This window comes from Brassica napus, chromosome C9 (assembly GCF_020379485.1).
Source record: "Brassica napus cultivar Da-Ae chromosome C9, Da-Ae, whole genome shotgun sequence".
NCBI lineage: Eukaryota > Viridiplantae > Streptophyta > Magnoliopsida > Brassicales > Brassicaceae > Brassica > Brassica napus.
This window is the reverse complement of record NC_063452.1, coordinates 15022300-15042739: the sequence shown is the minus strand read 5'-3', so window position 1 is coordinate 15042739 and position 20440 is coordinate 15022300. Positions and strand designations below refer to the sequence as shown.

Below are 20440 nucleotides of genomic sequence, written 5' to 3'. Positions count from 1 at the left end.
TTGTGGATTCGATCCCTAAGCAATACAACATAACTTCTTATTTGAGAGAGTAAAAGTAGCTCTAGGTTTAATTTGAGCATTATCATATCTATGTTGGAATTTCCAGTCGGTCAACTTAGCTCAAACACATTAGCAGTAGGTTGTCATACTAGGTTTTCGAAGCCTGATGAATGTTTTTGTTGTGTTATGCTCTTAACCTTTAGATTTTTTGTTTGGTGCTTGTATGAATTATAAGTCTCTCTTTTTATGAAATGAAAATATTTTGAGCGTCTTGTACATTAACATAAGTGAAACTCATTTAAAGTATCGTCGTAGTTTCCTAGAATGTTTATGGTTTGTGTTGTGCTCCTCCTAACCTTCAGTGTTCATTATAAACATTATTAGTAATCCGCACACACTGACAATGAACAAATAATTATAATTTAACTAAAAACAATGCCTTGCCATCAAGCACACATTTTCCATCAAGTCACAAACGTTGCTCTCCCTTCATCTCTTTCAAACATGAGCTCCTCTCATAAAGCATCTTGCAGAAACTCAATTAAATGTTTACTTAGAGCCTCCGTCAGTAGTGCCTGTTCTCAAATACATCTGATTTTTGGTAGTCAGTTAATGTCTACTAATTTGCAATGGCTGTCAAAATTGTAATTCTTTAGGAGATCCCCAAGCTGATAATTTTCTCTAACCGAAGAACACAAAAAAAAAACGAAAGTCAACTGCTTAAAACCGTTGTAGCCAAACCAGTTTTCCACGCATTAGCTACTGCGCTGTTGAAAACCTTTCATTTAGTATTGAGAACAAAGTAGAGCTACGATGTAATCTAACCTGTTATTGAAAAATGTTGCACGCTGTTGAATCTGCTGTATCACCTCTTCATCCCAGTCTCTCCATTCCTTTGTTAAATCAATTTTAAGAAATTTGGATAATCAGCAAAATATATTGTTTCATATTATAACATTCTCCATGAATGCAGAGCTTTGCTATTAAACTCATGTATAATGTGGGACTTGGAGCAGTAAATAAGAGAAACTATAACAGAATAGAGAGTTGCATGAATCATATTCATCAATGTTCAATCATCTCTATCTCTAGATTCAGGTGGTCACTTTACTAAACATAAAAGACCACTTACCCTTCCAATAATCCAAAACTGACTACTTAGTTTGATTTCACTGATGTTCACTGTCTCTTGTCGATAGAACAGCTCTACATAGCACATTACTGTCCGATCCCCTAGAGTCCAGTCACTCCATGCTTTGATTTGCACCTTCTCTTGGTTATGGTGTATATATCAACCTTTTCTTTGAGGTTTAAGCATTCAAGAAAACTGAGAGGAAAAAGAGATACTGAAAATTGCAAGGCCAACCAAAAGTAATATCACTTGTCGAATGAGGGATGTACTTATGATTAGTCTGAAGAGAATCACTTTGATCTTGTGCAACAAATTCATGTTACCATGAAATTCTCTGCAACACAATATAAATAGGTCAATTATCAACAAATGTTGGGAAATTAGAAAAGGTCGAAGTCATCGTAAGCTAGAGATCTAAAGGTGTGGCCTTTATATATATATATATCCAAAGTAATTTACTCCATGGACAAAAGAAATTTAGGACAAACTAAAACATATACATCAATATTTTCTGAACTGAAATCAAGAGTGATTATGTGTAGAATAGGTTGAGAGGAAGTTCCAGACCTATGGGAGATGCTCCTAATCCGTTCATATTAGAACTGGATTTTGAATTGTGACTTGTGAGAGAGGTTTCTTCGATTTTCTTGTTTACTTCGCAACGTCACGTGTTAGTGAGGTGCATGTCTCTTTAAGGTGATGATTGTTCGGTAGTTTTTGTTTTAGTTTTTGGTTTTTAGATTTTAGTTTTTAGTTTTTAGATTTTGGTTTTTAGTTTTCGGCTTTTGGTTTTTGGTTTTTGGTTTTTAGATTTTGATTTTGGTTTTTGGTTTTTAGATTTTGATTTTGGTTTTTGGTTTTGGTTTTCCTGTATTTTTTTTTTTCAAAAATTAATTAATATATTACTTTAAAATAATACAACAAAATGGCAATAAATATTTAGATTTTACAATTAAAATTTATCAAAATACCGTGATTATTATTTTAAAATAAAATAAAATAACATATTTTAATTATTATATTCTTATGAAAAAATATTATATAAATATAAATCATAAAATATATATAAATTTCACAAAAATAAAAATACTAAATTTTGAAACTACTTAGAAATTTTTCTTATATAAATTATTTTTAATTTTTAAAACTTGAATAGCAATAGTTTTCCTTATATAAATATTATAAATTATACAAAAATAAAAATACATGAAATTTTGAAACTAATTATAATTTTTTTTATATAAATTATTTATATTTTCTTAAAGTTGAATGGCAATTTTTATATTTCAGGATTATACAAAATATTGTATTAATAGAACATATTATGTTTTATAATATTCTTTATTTTTAATGTGACTAATAATTATTAAAATAATTCAATTGTTTTATTTATAGAAACTAATAGCTAATTTTTAAAATTAAATAATATTATTTATAAATATATAAATTTATTTACAGATATGAAACACAAATTAAAATATTTCACACTATTATTTAAATGATATATAATGTACAAAATATTTTATGATAATTTTATTTTATGAAATATTATTTATTAATTAAAATAGTAGTTTCTTCAAGAAAAAAACAAAATTCGTTTTTCTTCATAAAAGCTCTCAAAAATTGGTTTTTGGTTTTTCTTTATAAATTGGTTAAGGTGATGATTGTTTATTTGGTTTTTAGATTGTAGTTTTTGGTTTTTAGTTTTTTTATTTTAGTTTTTAGATTTTGGTTTTAGTGTTTGGTTTTTGATTTTGCTGTAGATTTTGGTTTTTTTGAAAAACTTGATTGGTGACTAGATTTTGGTTTTTGTTCTTAGATTAAAATAAATAATTAATAATAAAATATTTTCCAGGAAAAAAATAAAATAAAAATATCATAAGTATCACTAAAAGTAAACTAATAAAAATTTAGTTTAAAATAAAAATAAAAACAAGAAACCAAAATATTATAAAAATTAATGGCTGTATTTTAAATATATTTAAGTTTATATTTACATAATATATTTTAACTCAAAAAAACTAAATAAAATGTGTTTATATTTTCATTTCTAATTCTTATTTTCCAAAGGACCAATAAACCAATTTAACTTTTGCATTTCATTTTAATATATTTCAAGACATATATGAACCTACTATCGTTCCATCGTATTTTTCTCTTTAATATTAATAGCATACATTAATTATTCAACTAAACTAGATAATCAGTCAATTATAAATATTTATTTAGTAAATAAATAAATACTTCTCATAACCTTTGATGTACACTATAATGTCTTAATTAATATTTTGTATTAAAAACTTTATATAAATTTAACCAAATTTATTAGTTATAATTATTAATTTTATTATAATTGAATAAATTAGTTTTAAAGAATATTATTATTTATAAGATTTGTTTTCATGTCTTTTTTAAATAAATGTGGCTCTTACAAATAAAAAGAAATATTTGTTTATCAAGGAAGCATATCTTCACGTAAGAAATATCAGTATTAATAATGTGTTGAATAAATATAGATATATTGTACCTGAATTATTAACAAAAAAAAACATAAAATAATGTGTTGAATAAATATAGATATATTGTACCTGAATTATTAACAAAACAAAAAACAAAAACATAAATAAATCTATACTATTAAAGCATGATCATATTGTCCTTTTTACCTTAGTCTGCCCTTTTCTATACTAACATTGCATGTTTCATTAAGGGCAATCAAGTAATATTAATAACACATCTATATTGGGTCATTTTTTCGGATCCAGCCCACATCAGATCTCTCTTGGGCCATTTGGGCCGAGTAAGAAATCAGATCCAATTCTCACATTTTTTTTTTCCTTTGGACCGTTGAGTCCAAGTTCAAATAATTTTTTTTCAACCATTCTTAATTATTATTTTTTTCTTTTCTTAATATAATTTAAGCATTCATAAAAAATTGATTTTTTTCATTGAAAAGCATATAATTTTTTTTATTAAAATATTAACCACATAATAAAATTAATTTATCAGAGTTATACCAACTTAATTCATTAAAGAAATAAAGTTTAATTTTTTAAACATAAATAGTCATTTAAAATGAAATACGATAAATAAAGATAAAAAGTATAAGTCTTTTATAAAATAAAACACAAATATATGAAAATATGACATTTACTAAATATTTGTCAATTGAAAAAAAAAAGGAAAATAAACCCGCGAGTATTTTATAAAATAAAACACAAATATATATAAAAATATGATATTTACTAAATATTTGTCAATTGAAAAAAAAATAATAATAAACCAGCGCTTTGAAAACGCTGATCAAAATCTAGTTACTTTTAAAACAGTTGCCGTAGGTTTGATAGAGAAAACTCCAAAAACACAGATTCTGGTTTTCCTTTTAATTGCATAGGAGACTCAAAAATCAGATTCCCTATTTTACAGGGAAACTATTTTGGCAAAATCTTGAATGGCTTGAAACTAGTTTTTGGAAAAACTAAAACCAAAAATCAATTCAAAAACCACAAACAATCGACCTCTAAACTTTTCAAAAACTAATTTCCATAGATTTTAAGAAATCTATTTATTGAAAATCTTGATTTGCAATTCAAATAGTTTTTACAAAAACAAAAACAAAAACCTAAAACTTGATTGATTGGATAAAAAATGGTTTCCACGAAAACAAAAACAAAAAACTAAAGCAAAAACCACGGGAGGATCCGGCGAGCTACAGGGGAGCGACGAGCGACGGTTATCACACAGAAGCGGGAGACCGCATTTCTCCTTCCAGGTGAGGATCCCATTCGAGGATGGCGGGGAAGGTGTGGAGGAGTTTTGGTTTCGAGATCTTGCGGAGTGGGGTCGCTCGGTGCTCCGTCTTGGTTGTGGTGTCCAAATCGGTGGGTTTGACGGTGTGTTAAGAAGGTTAGTGCTGGTCGCTTGCCCAGGCGTTCTCTCCACAGCTCAGGTGATGTCGATGGTGTTCTAAAAGAATAAATAAAACGGATTGCAGCTGAAGATAATTCTGAAACTAATAGGAAAATTTTAAATGGGGATTAACCACTCCCCCCTCCCCACCCCGCGCAACACAAAATCCATCCAAATCTAGGAGTAAGATATGAAGATTCACACATAGACGTGTTTAAATCAGAAACCATGACATGAGAGGTCACCATATTTAGGGAAACTTCTACTTTATATAGATAGATTTAGGATCGATTTGCACATAAAATACTAACTAGGTTGGTAATTTGCAAAAAGAAAAAACAATAAAAAATGGAGAGAAAAATAGGTTAAAATCTCTTTTTATATATACTTTATAGCTTATGTTATATAATTGTTAATAGTAACATTGAATTTTTAGGCTATTTAATATGTTAACAGTCTACCACTTTAAGCATAACTATGCTGATAGCGTTTGATCGTCAAGAATCACCAAGAAGTTCACACATGCTGCTCCTAGTCACTGTCCGAAGAAGTTCACACATGCTGCTCCTCTGATTCCAGCATACACATACTTTGCGGTGGTGCTTTTGTGGAGGTTTGGGGGCTGGGCAGTTGATTGATGGTTCCAAAGATTGATATCCAGCAGCCATTATGTACTCATCAAACAAAACAATAGCATAAATTTAAGCTAGCTTGTTTCTCAAAAATCATGACGTTTCTTACTAAATATGCACCAATAAGCACAAAAACCATATTTTCCATCAAAAAGAGTTAGAAGAATGTACATAGAAGGAATATGGGCTGCTATGGAATTGAACAGAAAATCTAAGTCACAATCAATTGAAACAGAATCAACATAAATAGAATCAAAACTTTTTTTAATGCAAAAGATGAAGTTTTTTTCTCTGGGGTTACACAGATCTCCTTAGTAGATTGCACAGATAAAGTAAGCCTTTTGGATCTAACAAGAATCATAGATTAGAACCCAGAAAAAAGAGCAGATCTTTACAAGATAGAGAAGAGAGAACCCATTCAACCACGGCGGAGTAGATGGAGGATCCGATCTGCGAAGCGAAACGGATGAGATCGAGGAACTGTTCCTTGGAGAAGGGTTGAAGAAGCTCCTAGAGCTCTGAACGGCTTTTACGATTTTGTTTTCCGAATGAGAAGAAAGAGAAACATAGAACTTTGTTTTTGCCAATTACTATATATTTTTTGCAGAGATATAAAGAGAGAGAACTGTTACACACATACATATATATTGATGTATTCTGATAAAATTTATCAAGAAATACAGACGTAGGTACACTGTCATAGGAGTTAAATGGCCATTAGAAAAGAGTAATAGTTATTAACCTTGGCAGAAGCTGACACACCTAGATTACGTAGCTTAAGCTGGATATAGGGACTGTGATGTCCACTTTATGGGGTATTGATATATATATTTCTTGTCCTTTACATCTTTACATGATGGTTATGGTTTATGTGCAGGGGTGCAGGGGTTCATATAGTGATCTTTAGCGACAGATGCCTAGTTTGATCGGATGGTAGTAAAAGTATATATGAGATGCTGGAAAATGTGGCTAAGTTAGAAATATGACGATTATTTAGAAGAAAAGGATTTAAGCCTATGTTATATATGTTATGGTTCTTCAGAAGAAAATACTATAGTATGTGATAGGTTAGTCCACTGTGGTGTGGAGGTCTCTACGTTGTTCTTGCAGGATGCTGGAAAGAGTTGGGATTGAGACTTGGGTAAGTTATAATTCTGATGGGGGTGGGTTCTGAGTACGCAGAGGGATGGTTCTAGCGGGATAGGTCATATAGGTTGGTAGTGATGTGGGTATTTAATTTGAGGATTGTTTTGATGGACAGAGTGAAACAGTCTATATTAGTCCCTTCTTTAAATATTGGTATGGTGCGTGGTTTTACATAGAGGAAGTCTGGTTTTACATAGAGGAAGTCTGGGCAAAGAGGGACATACACGAGGAGGAATTTCAAAGATTCTTATTGTTTTGTGGATAACTGCTGCAGTAATGTGGCTATATCCAGCGTCGAAGGGGTTTTAAAAGTTGGCTCGGTAGGTCTATGGAGAATGGTTATATTAAGGAATGGTCTTGGTGTCTATATAGTATATACATTTCTTGTTTGTTTTTGTTATTCTTATTGGGAGGATGGTCATCGAATCAGATAAGCATGTATGTATGGTATTTGTTACTGATAATGGTTTCTACTTTGAGGTAATACAGGGGACATGTACGCGGAAGAAGTTTAATGGTGCTAAGGTCAAACTAGAGTGGAATCCTAACGATTATAACTGGGGATTTAAGGAGGGCACTGCCCTGAGATTTTGGCCATGTCGATTAGAGCATGAAGGACTACAGAACTTTCAAGATTTTTGGTTTACTCTGGAATCGGGATAAACAAATTTATGGTTCATGTTTTGTGAATAAGTGTCCAAATTTAGGTGATCAATTGGAGGACAATGATGTAAGTACTATTAGATGCCAGCAAGTAACAAATGGTTGTAAAAATTATATGGTTCCAGAATCTGGATGAAGTCCGAGCAGGCCCGAGGCATAGGCAAAGGAACCGACCGCTTAGGGCATTCTGATTTTATACAATAGTTTTAGTTGTATTTAGGGTACTATAAAAATATTTATATGAAAAATATGAGCATAAATTTTTATTTGAGTATATGGCATTACAAGCTTTTTTAAAAGTTAGACCGGCCTTGTGTCCAAATTTATATAAAGGTTGTTATGAATGTCGGTCTTCTATTATATGTGGGGTGGATCATGGTATGGGATTGTATATCCAAAATTGAATAGATTATTGCAAATTTTGAGTATAGTGCGAAAAAATGGTTTTTTTTTTTTTTGTTAATTCACTTAATACTTTCATTAGAAAACTAGAAGTCTGGGTCTGGCCCAATTACAACACTAAAGCTGAGTTGAAACAAAGAGACGATCGAAGGGTCGCCTTAGCTAAAGAATCCGAACGAAAGTTTTCGGATCTAGGAATATGAGAGATAGAGATAGATGCAAATTCAGAGGAAATCATGCGTATATCGTGGATGATGCCGACGATTTCTTTTCTCTGGAGGTTGCTGTTGATTGCTCTGACGAGCGTTAGGTTATCGGTGAAGGCCTTGAAAAAATGGTTAGACTAAAGGATTATATACTTTAGTCTAACCATTGCTCCAAATTTATATAAAGGTCTTTAGTCTAACCATTTTTTTTTTTCCACAAGAAAAAATGGTTAGACTAAAGGATTATATACTTTCATCGGGAATTTTTGGCAGAAATATTAATATCCACCAAAGTTAATATATGAAAATATTAAGTTGAAATTTGCTTAGAGAGCAGCTGAACTATAAGTACTCTGAAAGAAATTTGGTTTAAACACAAACCAACTTTTTTTTCGGAAACTAAACAGAATTTTAATTTTATTCTCAGGGTTTCAGTTTTATTTTGGTTACACCCATTTTCAAACGGTAAACCCAAAGGATACAAGCGGAGGCTTGCCTTTATTTTATGATTCAAGTTATCAAGTTAATATCATTTTTCGAGTTACCGGATAATTGACATTGAAACGGAAAACAATGGAAAGAAAATATATATGTATATATATATATATATATATCATTTGTGTAAGGAGATCTAGTATAAAAACTAATAGAATAAGTCTGAGAAAGGTTGACACAGATAGGTATAATCAAGAATGAACCATGGTTCGTAAATGGAGATCTAAATGAGACTACATGTAATCATGAGAAATAGAAAGGGCCCCTGCGTCATGCGTCCACCTTTATTCATCTAAACAATAAGGTAGAGAATTGTGGCTTGTTGGAATTCCCTAGCCTGAAAAATACACTATCATGGAGCAAGAGGAGGCCAAATCATAACTATTGATTGGATAGGGGTTTAGGAAAAGGTGAATGGCATAATTTATTTCCTTGCTCTTACATCGAATATTTTGGGATGGCGGTTTGTTTCATAGTTCAATTATAGCAACTTTGGAGGATAGGGTAATAACGAATATAAGACAATTTCAGTATGATAAAAGATAGATTGTGTAAAGGGACTAATGGATACAATGCAAGAGGTTGGACAATACAGGGTGGAGGAGCCGCAGATGCAATAGTAGACAAATTTCAAAACTATCGGCATGAGATTTCAGTCTGGAGAAAGGCAAACCAACCTTATGGGAAAATAAAATATAAAGAATTTTACAAAAGACTTTGGAGGAAGTGCAAAATGATATGAAAAAAATCATATGACGAGGTGTTGGAGGTTACACAAAAATTAATAGAAGCCTATCGAGATGAGGAACTATATTGGGAAAAAGGAAGTTGGAACATGTGGCATACACGAGAGATAGAAACACAAAATTTTATCAATGTTTTGATGAAACAAAAACGCATTCAAAACAAGATAATTGGTGTATACAATGAAGAAGGTAACTAGGTTTCCTCGGAAACAGAGGTGGAAGGAGTAGTAGTAAATTACTTTATTGCAGAACCATAGCTCAAAAAGATTGTTAAAATAGCTCAAAAGATTGTTAAAATAGCAGAATAAATAACATAAATATAATTATTTTATTGATCATAAATAATAGGGTAACAAACAGTTACCTAACCAATAACAGAGTATAAATAAATAACAAAATGAAATTAATCATCTGATATTAATATGGGGATGTGATTTGTAAAAATTAACCAAGAGTAGTTTAGGGTTTAGGGTTTACGATTTTTTCGCCTAGATCGTCACGGCAATGTTGGCCAGGCTCGCAACCTCTGGTGTAAGGATTGGCTTCTTCCTTCTTGCAGAAGATAGGGTGTAATTTACTACAACCGAAACCGTGATCTCCACCTCTAAGGGAATGATAATCTATGTATCTTGCATCTATCTTGGTTGCTGCAAGAGCCAAGAACACTATAAGAGCAAGAGAGAAAATAACTTTGATACTTTTAGACATCCCCATATTATTATTAATTATTTGTTATTTTAATTTTCCAAATAAATTAAATAAATAAATATTTTATAAGAGAAACCCCGACTAGGAGATCAATTATTTTGTATTTATATATTTAATTGAATTTGGAATTTGTTCTGTGTGGTTATGACTTATGAGGAAGAGGTTATTGGTGCTTATATAGTAGATAATAGATGCGTTTCAAATAGTTATTTTTAGGAAGATGATTAATTAGTAACCACGTAATTTTAGTAAATGAATAGTTTTAGTATATAGATCACTTGGTTGATGTTTTCTTAAAACTAAGGGATCTAAACATTCTATATATGGCAACAGCATATATAATTAGCTATCCCCGTTCAAGACTAAAGGTCTAAAAATAAAGGTTTATTTTCTAGAAGGACCCTCAAGATATTTTTTTTTTATTTTGAGTTGAATTTAAATAAAAATGGACAAAAATTTCATAAGACATATAAAGTTCAACTTATTTACCAACCAATCAACTAAAATTTGGATTCAAACCGCTATACCCAAAACTCAACTCAGATCCATTTAACTTTTTATATTTAAAATTACTCTTATTAGTTATACTAGTTGTACAATTGTACAATTGTACTAGCTGTATAGTTGTATAGTTGTACTAGTTGTATAATTGAACATGTTGTACAAAGTTTTTAGTTATATTAATAATAATAGTTGTACAATTATACTAGTTGTACAATTGACAAGAGAAGCGGAGCTTGTATAGTAGCGGAAAAATTTGAACGGGACTTTCAAAGCTGACGTTTCCAAAACCAGACCGCATATTCGTCGTGAGAATATATATTAGCTCGCACAAGGTGCGAGCCCACACCTAGTATAAACTATATTTTTGATATATACCGGATCTCATGTGAGCAAATATAATTTACACTATTAGTTTTCTATTTTTTTTTTTTTAATTTTATTCTTTCTATTTTAGTTCAAATTTTAAAAAAGAATTATGTAAAATTAGACATAAATATGTATTTTATGATATTGGATTTTAAACAGAAATAAGATTCTAAAATAGGAACGTAAGCTTGCAACGTGTTTTTAAGAGCTTATTTTAGAAACGTTTTGAAAGCGAGATTTTGAAAACTTCCACGAGCTTCCTATTCTGATTAATATTCCAAAGCGAGAAGCGAACGTCAATAATCACATAAAATAATTTAATAATATATTAGGATTTTTGAATTTTAATATTTATAGTTTAGAGAGCGACGACTAACCAGGTAAACGAAAATAATATTTTAGCAGAATTTGGTTGTCATATTTGTTCTAGATCCAGTTTTTTAAAAAACTTGTTTCACTTTGTTTTATTTATAGGCAAGAGAAGGGAAGGAAGCTACAACTATTATAATATAATTACTAGAGTTTGGTAGGCGTATATATTAGTTTTTATTTTTGATAAATTGTTTAATGACATTTCTAAATATAATAAATTATTTGGATATTTTTTAGGTTCTTAAAACCTCAGAACCGAATCCACCCTGACCTGGGAGGACCTGACTCAAACCCCAGCCCAAAATTTATAATACCCGAATGGAGTTTAATTTCAAGACCTAAAACCCCGATATTTAAAAGAACCGATTCATATTCGAACTGGTAGCAGAAAGGAATAGAACAATTTCATTCAAACATGTGGAATTATTATGGTTAATATGTAAAATAAATTATGTCAAATTATTATGATAAATAAATTTAATGAAATAGTTAAGAAGAGCTAAAAAGGAATTTACAGATATAATAAGACAATTAAAAGTTGGTAAATTCTTTTTTGTACTTCTGTAATAAATGATGTCGAATTACTTGGAAAATACAAGAAATAAAATGGTTATAATTAGGTATAGGCATAAAATTTGTAACCCAAAATCTGAACCGAACACAAACCAAAAAACCCGATCCGTACCCGGTCCGAAATGTAAAAATACCCGAATGGATCTTGTAGGGTGTTACAAAACATATCCGAACCCGAAGTGTTATTAACCGAACCCGAATGGGTAACCCGAAAAACCCGAAATAATATCTGAAGAAACCGATCCGAATGTCAAAATTAGTATACAATATAAATATATGAAACATAAATATGTACTTCGACTATTTAATTTCATATTTATTTTGATATGATATCTATAAATAAGTATTTAAAGGTTGCTTTCCTGCTTCCAACATATCAAAAAATCCCTTAGCTTATGTGTTGGGTTATTCCCCTGTATAATGATCATTTACAATATGCTCAGTACCTACACCATAATCTACATTCATTCTTGGTTCTTCTAACCTGTCCACAGTCTGAGGTTCGCTAGTACTACCATATTCATAACTAGAAGTTTCTCCATTAAGATACCAAACCTTGTAATTCCGTGTAAACCCATTAAAATATAAATTAGTCCAAACATCACATTCCTTTAAACTCCTATTATTTTTTACAGGAAGAGCAGTGACATCTTAACTAATGTTATGAATTCGCTAATACCTTTTGCGTATTCTTCCGTAAGTAAGTTGATGTTTGGATCCATATGAGGTTTATCCATCCACGAACAAAAATAATTTGGAGAAGACATGATTTCTTTTTTTCAGTTTTGTAGTGAATGAAGAGAGAATGAAGAGTGAATGAGGAGAATGAGAGGAGCTCGTATTTATAAAAGAAAGCTGCCGACACTTCCGACGGATATTTTACGACTTCCCGACGGTTATATTAAATGTCGTCGGAAATCCGTCGGAAAATTTGGCAAATAAAACGGCTATAAAACGGTCAAAAAGTTTCGTCGAAATTTTTTGGAGTGTCCATCGAAAATTTGTCGGAATTCCAATAATTCAAAATATTAGCAACGGTCAAAAATTTTCGTCAGAAATTCATCGATAATTTCCAACGAATTACCAAAAAATGTCAAAAATGTGACCTGATTAAAATGGTCGCATAACAGCTATATATTTCCCTCGTTATTCCGTCGGTTTTTCATCGGGCTTTCCGACAAAAATAGTTACATCAAAATTTCGTAGGAATATTCCGATGAAATTCCGACAAATATCAAACTAGGCAACTCATCGGATTTTTGTAGGAAATCCCTCAGAATAATCCGACGAAAATATTTTTCATCGAAACTTCCGTAGGAATTCACTTAGTTTTTTTTGTAGTGTATGCTCCCTATTTTGGTTAGTTTAGGGGATTGGTGTTCGCTGTGGAGGGCCTCTCCTTGATTCTCTGTGGATATGAGCGATATGGTTTCTAAACGAAGCAGCTGGCTTGTTCTTCAGTTCTTCTCTTGCGAGGAGGTGAGCAGGTTTTGTTCTGTAGGTCACTTGGCTATGTTCATGAATGTTAGCGTGTAAGAGCTGGTGGTCTTCCTTGACATTTTTCCCTAGTGAATTTTCAAGTTCTTTGGTCCTAGTACCTTAGGTTTAGTGATGGCCTTGTTCCTGCAAGGTTCGGTTGGATAGTAGCTGCTGGAGTTGATGTAGATTTGACCTTGCTTTTGTCTCTTGCTGTTGATGTTTCTAGTTTGGCTTGGTGATGTTCCTTTCGGGATTGGGACCGCTCGGCAGTTTTTTCTTAATTCGGCTTCAGTGCTACCATATTCTATGGGAAGGTGGTGAGTAATTATCGGTTCATTGCTCCAAGCTCTAGTTCTATTGTCTTTCTACATATCAGTCTAGTGTTTTAAAATTTCTTGGTTGGTTTGGTTACTACCAAGTCTCTCTTTTTGGGCTATTGTCTCCAGGGATTTCTTCATGTTCCTTCCGGTTTATGTATTTCACTTTGTACTTTTCAAATGAATGAAATGAAATTTAGAGTTAATAAAAATGATTATATACATTAATTTATGTTTGTATTGAAATTATATATTTACATACAGTTTAAAAAATATATTATTTTATTATTCTATTTAATTATATAATATTTTATTTTGGTCTAAATCAAGATTGATAAAATTTATTAGTTTATCATATTTACTAAGTTATGGTTTATAGACTTTATACTGTATATATGTTGTTAATTTGCAAGAGATTTTTGTATTGAAGCTTTAGGATTTTTTAATATTAAACTGTCTTTTAGAAATTGTGATTTCTTTTTTTTTCCTCAAAAGATCATTCTATTAAGGCATACTAGCCAATATAACCAAGTGCATACAAGCATTACCCACACTACAACATGTTACTAAGGACAAGTAGTATCCAAAAAACTAAACAAGGACCACCAACAAGTACTAACCAAAAAATCGCAACCAGTAAAAGGAACAGGGTACATACTCATATCAGATTTAACCTTTGTCATCCAAAAGAACATCAGCTAACCATCTAGGAGCACCTATGGCTACATAGGATTGACCCCACTGAACTTGCTGGGCACTTTTGGCTATGGAAAAGGCACATCTGTTAGAGCTTCGTGACTCCACTTTGCTTTTCCAACCACTGAATCTATTCAAAATCATATTAAGAGTGTGAAACTCCGAAGTGAAGGATGGCCAAGCTCTTGGCCGTTCAATCACTTTGAGTAACGTAGCATCTTCCCCAGCTATTATGACATTATCTAATCGATGAGCAGCAAGGGATTCAAGGGTCCAGCATAGAGCAATCATCTTTGCCTCTTGTAAATCCAACACATTCGCAAAAGATCTTGTACTATGCAGAAGAGGTTTACCCCTGTAACCTCTAACAATCCAAGCCGCTCCCAACAATTTCTTCCGCTTGGACCACGAGAATCCATAGTTACATTTCTTTCAGTTTCTAGCGGGTTTGCTCCAGGTTCTTCTATGAGATAGTTCTGGCTCCATGTTACAATTTTCTCCTTCTCTGTCTAATTTTTGCGCTTCAAACCAAACCGCAGGTTCAACATAAGCTTTGTCAACAATCTCCACAGCCCTAAACTCAGAGCCTTCAAACAGTAATTTGTTTCTATTCTTCCAAAGGAACCACAGAATCCAAGCGTAACAATTTGTAGATTTCGTTTCTGAAGAGTACCCTTCAATTAGAGCTGTGGACTCAGCCCTCCAAACTGTACCGGAGTTAGCTCTAATCGCTGCCGCCATCAACTTTTGTTCTTTTGGTCTTTTAGTTTCCAACTGAGAAGCAGACTTATTCGATGTGTAATCAAACACAATTCCTTTGCCCTTCTAAGAGGTCTTGATACATCAAATATCACCTTGACCCTCACATAATCCTGGCATTGCGCTTTGGAAGAATCAAACGCAACTTCTACTATATCTCCTAAGGCTTCAATCGCAAGCTCATTGTAGTAGATCACCGGGATATTACGGATACGAACCCAAATTGGAACGTATTGTAGAGAATCAGGAGAGGGATTTTCAGACCATCTATCAATCGCTATGGGCCATTCATTGTGAGTATGAACCCCTTTTTCTAAGACATCTATTAGATCATGTTCATGATCAAAGATGAACTGAAATCTTTCCTTCGACAGAGCTATTCCTCTGACTCTTCCATACTTTTGCCATTTGTGAGGCATCTCTAAGATGAGTCTTGCCATCTTCTGACAATCTGGATTGAGTAGCCGACCAATTAAGCTTCTACTGTTTCTTTCCGTTGATCTGTACTCCGGCAGATCCGGCATAACAAAAGGGGTATCTTCATCATCTTCAAGCGCATGGCCATGAGGGCCTTGTCCATCGCTGACGACATCTTCGCGAGACTAAGCTTTATATCCTTTTCAAGTTTATTGTGTGTTAACATGGCTTACAAGACTTTTCTCAATCTTTTACATACCAGTATATAGAACTGAAGTTTGGAAAAAAAAAAACAAAGAACTAAAGTAGGCGTGACATTCAGGTACCTGTTAGAATTTGGCTTGGGATTTTGGATTTTTCATTTTCAGTATCATATTCATAAGTTTTATTCAGATATTTTTATTTTTTGGACCAGAGTCAGTTTGGTATCTTTTGGGTTCGGATCAGGTTATATCTGATTCTAAAATCCCCTAAGAACACATGTCCTCATCTCTCAGTCATAGCAGGAATAACAAACTTTTGGTGTACGGCTTTTGTCTTACTGAAAGAACGCATTCATCCAATTGACAAGATGTACAATGCTTTTCTTTGGAAAGGGACGTTAGAAGGGAAATATGAAGCGAGAGAGTAGCATGGGAAAAGGTCACGCAACCGAAGTAGAATGGTGGTCTAGGCCTCAGAAACCTTGTGCTATGGAACATGACTTGTACGAATAAGCCACTTTAGCTCCTCATGTTTACACAAGAGTCAGTTTGGGTTTCTTGGATTCAAGACAATGTTATCAAAGATGAAAGCTTTTGGTCTCTTAAACCCCGTCAAAACCATACCTGGATCTTTAAACAAATCCTTGCAGAGAGACAAACTGCCATACAATGGCTTCAAATTGATCCGGGAAATGGAAACAATGTCAGCTTCTGGAATGATCCTTGGACTTGGTCCAGGTTTGGAAAACTGACATCCTTCATAGGACAAAATGGGCCTCGCCAAACTGGCATCCCACTGTCTTCGTCAGTTGCGGACGTTTGGAGAGATGGAGTGTGGATAATGCAATCAGCAAGATCTCCTGAGATGGAGGAACTCCTCATTTACCTAACACAATCACCCTCAACAATTCTCCTAGCACACCGCACTGGATTGTGAATGGCCGTGCCCATAGATCCTTTGTTAGCTCTGTCATTTACCCCTCTCTTATGAAACCAGCTCCTTTAGTGCCATGGTACTCTCTCATCTAGATTAAGAAAATTATTCCTAAACATTAAACCCTTGCCTGATTAATGCTTCTTAACAGATGTCCGACTAGAGAGTAGAGACCGGTTGCTATATTGCCACTTTTGCCACCCTTTCATATTTTATTTAATGCAAGAATAGTTAAAAAAAAAAGATATATCATATGTGTATTTGATAGACTATTATTTCACTAAGATTTCATCTTAGTGTCATGGACTCATGGTACTCTCTCATCCAGATTAAGAAAGGTATCCCTAAACATATTGCCACTTTTGCTACCCTTTCATATTTTATTTAATGCAATAATAGTTCAAAAAAAGATATATCATATATGTATTTGATCGCAAAAATACAACGTGATAAATATGGGAAAATGAATTCAAAAACACGAGACTTCTTTATTTATTTTATTAATATTTGTCATACAACAAAACACAAAATAAGAAGATACGATGAAATATTCAAGAAGCCCATTGGAAACAGTTAGGTTGACCTCCATCACGTCTATCTCTACATGGTGCTGGTTCATAGATGCTCCAAATACATTCGCTGCAAACTCCAACTTTGCTTCTCGGATTATCATCTCTATCAGCTCTAAAAATATCAAATGTTGCTGTGTTGCCAGGCCAAGCAAAACTACAAGTGTATACTGTTGTTTTAAGAAGATTAACACGAAATCTAAAATCAAAGCTATCTCCGGGTCCGAGTGAAATCACTCCCTTATCTTCCTCTTTGTTTGTACAGTGCACAATTAATGTTGCACGTGTTACAAGTTTATTTATAATCACAACATGTTTTGCAGAGAAAGGTAAAAGCCCCGCAGAAGCAAATGACATCGTCACAAGAATCAATAGAATTGGGAATAACATGAAAAGAAAGCTATGATTCTTTGAGAAAGCCATAGTATTTTTTATTTTCTTGTGTTATAATAATTGATGGGGAGTAAGTAGTATTTATACATGACATGATTTTATTATAAGCCGTTTTATTTTGAGAGAAATAACTTTAAGAATTATTTTGGTATACCATTATAGGATCGTGTATACATTAATTTCAGTTGTAACGTATTTACAAATAAATATGTATAACAGAAATATCTCAACTATTAAATACTTGCCTTGTTAAGAAAATCCTTACTTTACCGTTTCAGTTAGTATTTAGTAATTGACTATTGAGGATGGCATGATTTGTTATATAATAATTATTTTGATATTTTTGATAGATTTAAACCCCAAGTTCATTGAAGGTTTTTTAAAATATCAAAAAGCATATTAAAATTTCGACTATACCTCTTATAAATATATTACATAATTTTTATTTTCTATTAATCGTTAAAGCAATAGGTTTATAACTGGCGGTTTGTTTAGAAATTTGCATTAAAAGCTGGGTAAAAAATTGTTTGGCATCACAGCATTATTTTACTACTAGATCATCTTTTATTTTATTTTATTTTATTTTATTTATTGATCCATTTCTGATATATATTGTAGCATTAAATCATTTACTATGAAAAACCTTTTTAGAAGAAACTCATTACTACTCAGATTTCCAACTTAGGAAACATAAAAAAAAATACATTTCATGAAAACAAATACAGTATTTAACTTTTCAACGTCAGTTGTCGATAGAATTATTTCTTTTCTGCCAAAAATTTATTTGATTTTGACAAATTTATTAATTAAGTTCTGAAAAGAGTTTTTCGCAAGTTTTTTTTGTTTTTGTTACAGATTTATTTAATTCTGACAAAATTAAATTATAACAGTTTTGTTTATTTTAGTCATATATTACTTAATTTGACAGATTTAACAAACTATCGCAAATTTCTCATATTTTAGCATAAAATTTACTTAATTATACCATACTTATATATTTTCTACATATTAATTCATTATTTCCCTATATTTAATTAATTTTGATATATTTTATTTTTCACATATTTGTTTCTTTTCCCACAAATTTGTTTGATAAACTTAATTAGTATGTGCTGATTTGTTTTATTTTAATTACATATTTACTTTAACAGATTGACCTAACTATGGCAAAACTGAACCAACCCATATTGATTAACTTTTAAACCCAAAACCAACAAAACCTTGTAGAATGAACTGGAACCAAAAAAATTAAATCAACAAAAGAAAAAGCTATTCTAGAATTATATGCTGACTGTGGAAGCCTCTTAGTCTAGTGGTTTTACTAAGGGTTCATTAATGTTTCTACACCAGGAGGTCTGGGGTTCAAACCCCAGAAAACGCAAATTATGCAGATTATGGTGAAAAAAAGTTACAAGAGGTCTTCAGCATGGTGCAAGGCGTATCATCGAACATGGATCTCATAGGGCGGCTCGGAGTGATGCAGTCAGACGTGCATTCTCATATGATGGTAGAATTGTCGGCTGTATAATCGTCTATGTAATATTTCTCATCGTTGTAATAGCATAATTAATCAAACGTTAAAAAAATCATATGCTAACTTTTTCAAGATATTCCGATAATAAACATAGCCCCAACTTCTCCTCTTCCCCTCTTCAAGAAAAAGAAAATAATTAAAATTCACCAAATACTAAAAACCCTCAGGCAGAAAGAACTAAGAGGAATTTCCCAAGATATATGTGTTTTATTTTGTTTTTACAAAAGAGCCCCTGAATAAAAATGACAAATTTTTTTTTATTGAAGGGTAAATATATCTTTATACCCATAGGGTTAACTAACACTATATTTTGGGTTTAGAGTTAAAAGGTACGGTTTTAAAGTGGGATTTAAAATCTTTTTAAAATAAATATTAAAATTTTAAAAGTAAAATTTTTAAAATAATTTCAAAAACATTTTCGAAATTCAAAAATAAAAATACGAAAAATATTAAAAAAAATATTAAAAATTTGAATTTGAAAACATATTATTCAAAATTATAAAAAAAATTATTTTATTTTACTATTTTTATATCTATAAAACAAAGTGTAAAGGTGTCTTCTGGAAGATTTCTCCACATATGGAAGATCATCAATTTGCATGGATATTATTCTATATTTGGAAGACAAGAAATAACAAAGTCTTTACCAATATAGACATGGACCCTATGGATACTCTTAAATTGGCAGAAACATAATCTCTACTCTGGGCGGAGGCGCAAACTACAATTATACAAAGGGCCACTCGAAACAAGGATGTTGAGGTTACAACCTTACCCTCGATAACGGGTAAATGGTGTTTCATGGATGGATCTAGTAAAGACCAGGATAAACACTCGAAACAAGGTTGGTATACCACCTTATAGGGTTTTGATGGTTAAATGGAAGCAAGAAATACCGGAGATAGCATTTCACCCCTTCGCTCAGAAGTAGAAGCACTTATATGGGCAATGAAATGCATGAGGAATTTACATTAGTTTCAAGTCTTATTTGCAATGAATTGTTTTCAATTATTGAAGATAGTTTCAGAACCAGAAGAAATGTCAGCATTTGCAAGTTGTTTGGAAGATATCAAGATCCTGAAAGGGAGTTTTCACAACTTCGAGCTCATTCATATACTAAGAAAGATGAATTCAAGGGCGGATAATCTCGCACGCAGTGCAAAGAAGCAGCCGTTTTTTACCATCCATATGGATAAAGAAGTACCGGTTTGGTTTGCAGAGTTTTCATGACTCTATTTAGCATGATGACAAAAGAAAAGATATATTATTGATTAAATGCTAGGTA

General features: G+C 32.1%; 1 protein-coding gene and 1 non-coding gene across 2 annotated transcripts; both read right to left on the bottom strand.

Moving 5' to 3' along the window:
• Positions 1-4678: 4678 nt before the first annotated feature.
• LOC106392544 lies at positions 4679-10190 on the bottom strand. The gene is made up of 3 exons (XR_007329347.1): positions 9809-10190; positions 5503-5715; positions 4679-5098 (listed from the first exon to the last, which is right to left on the bottom strand). It is a non-coding gene; the product is annotated as an uncharacterized LOC106392544 (transcript).
• Positions 10191-16945: 6755 nt separating this feature from the next.
• Positions 16946-19611, bottom strand: LOC106395990 (S-protein homolog 5-like). The gene has a single exon (XM_048770075.1). The coding sequence runs from the start codon at positions 17649-17651 to the stop codon at positions 17211-17213; it is 441 nt and encodes a 146-aa protein (XP_048626032.1). The 5' UTR covers positions 17652-19611; the 3' UTR covers positions 16946-17210.
• Between the last annotated feature and the right edge of the window lie 829 nt (positions 19612-20440).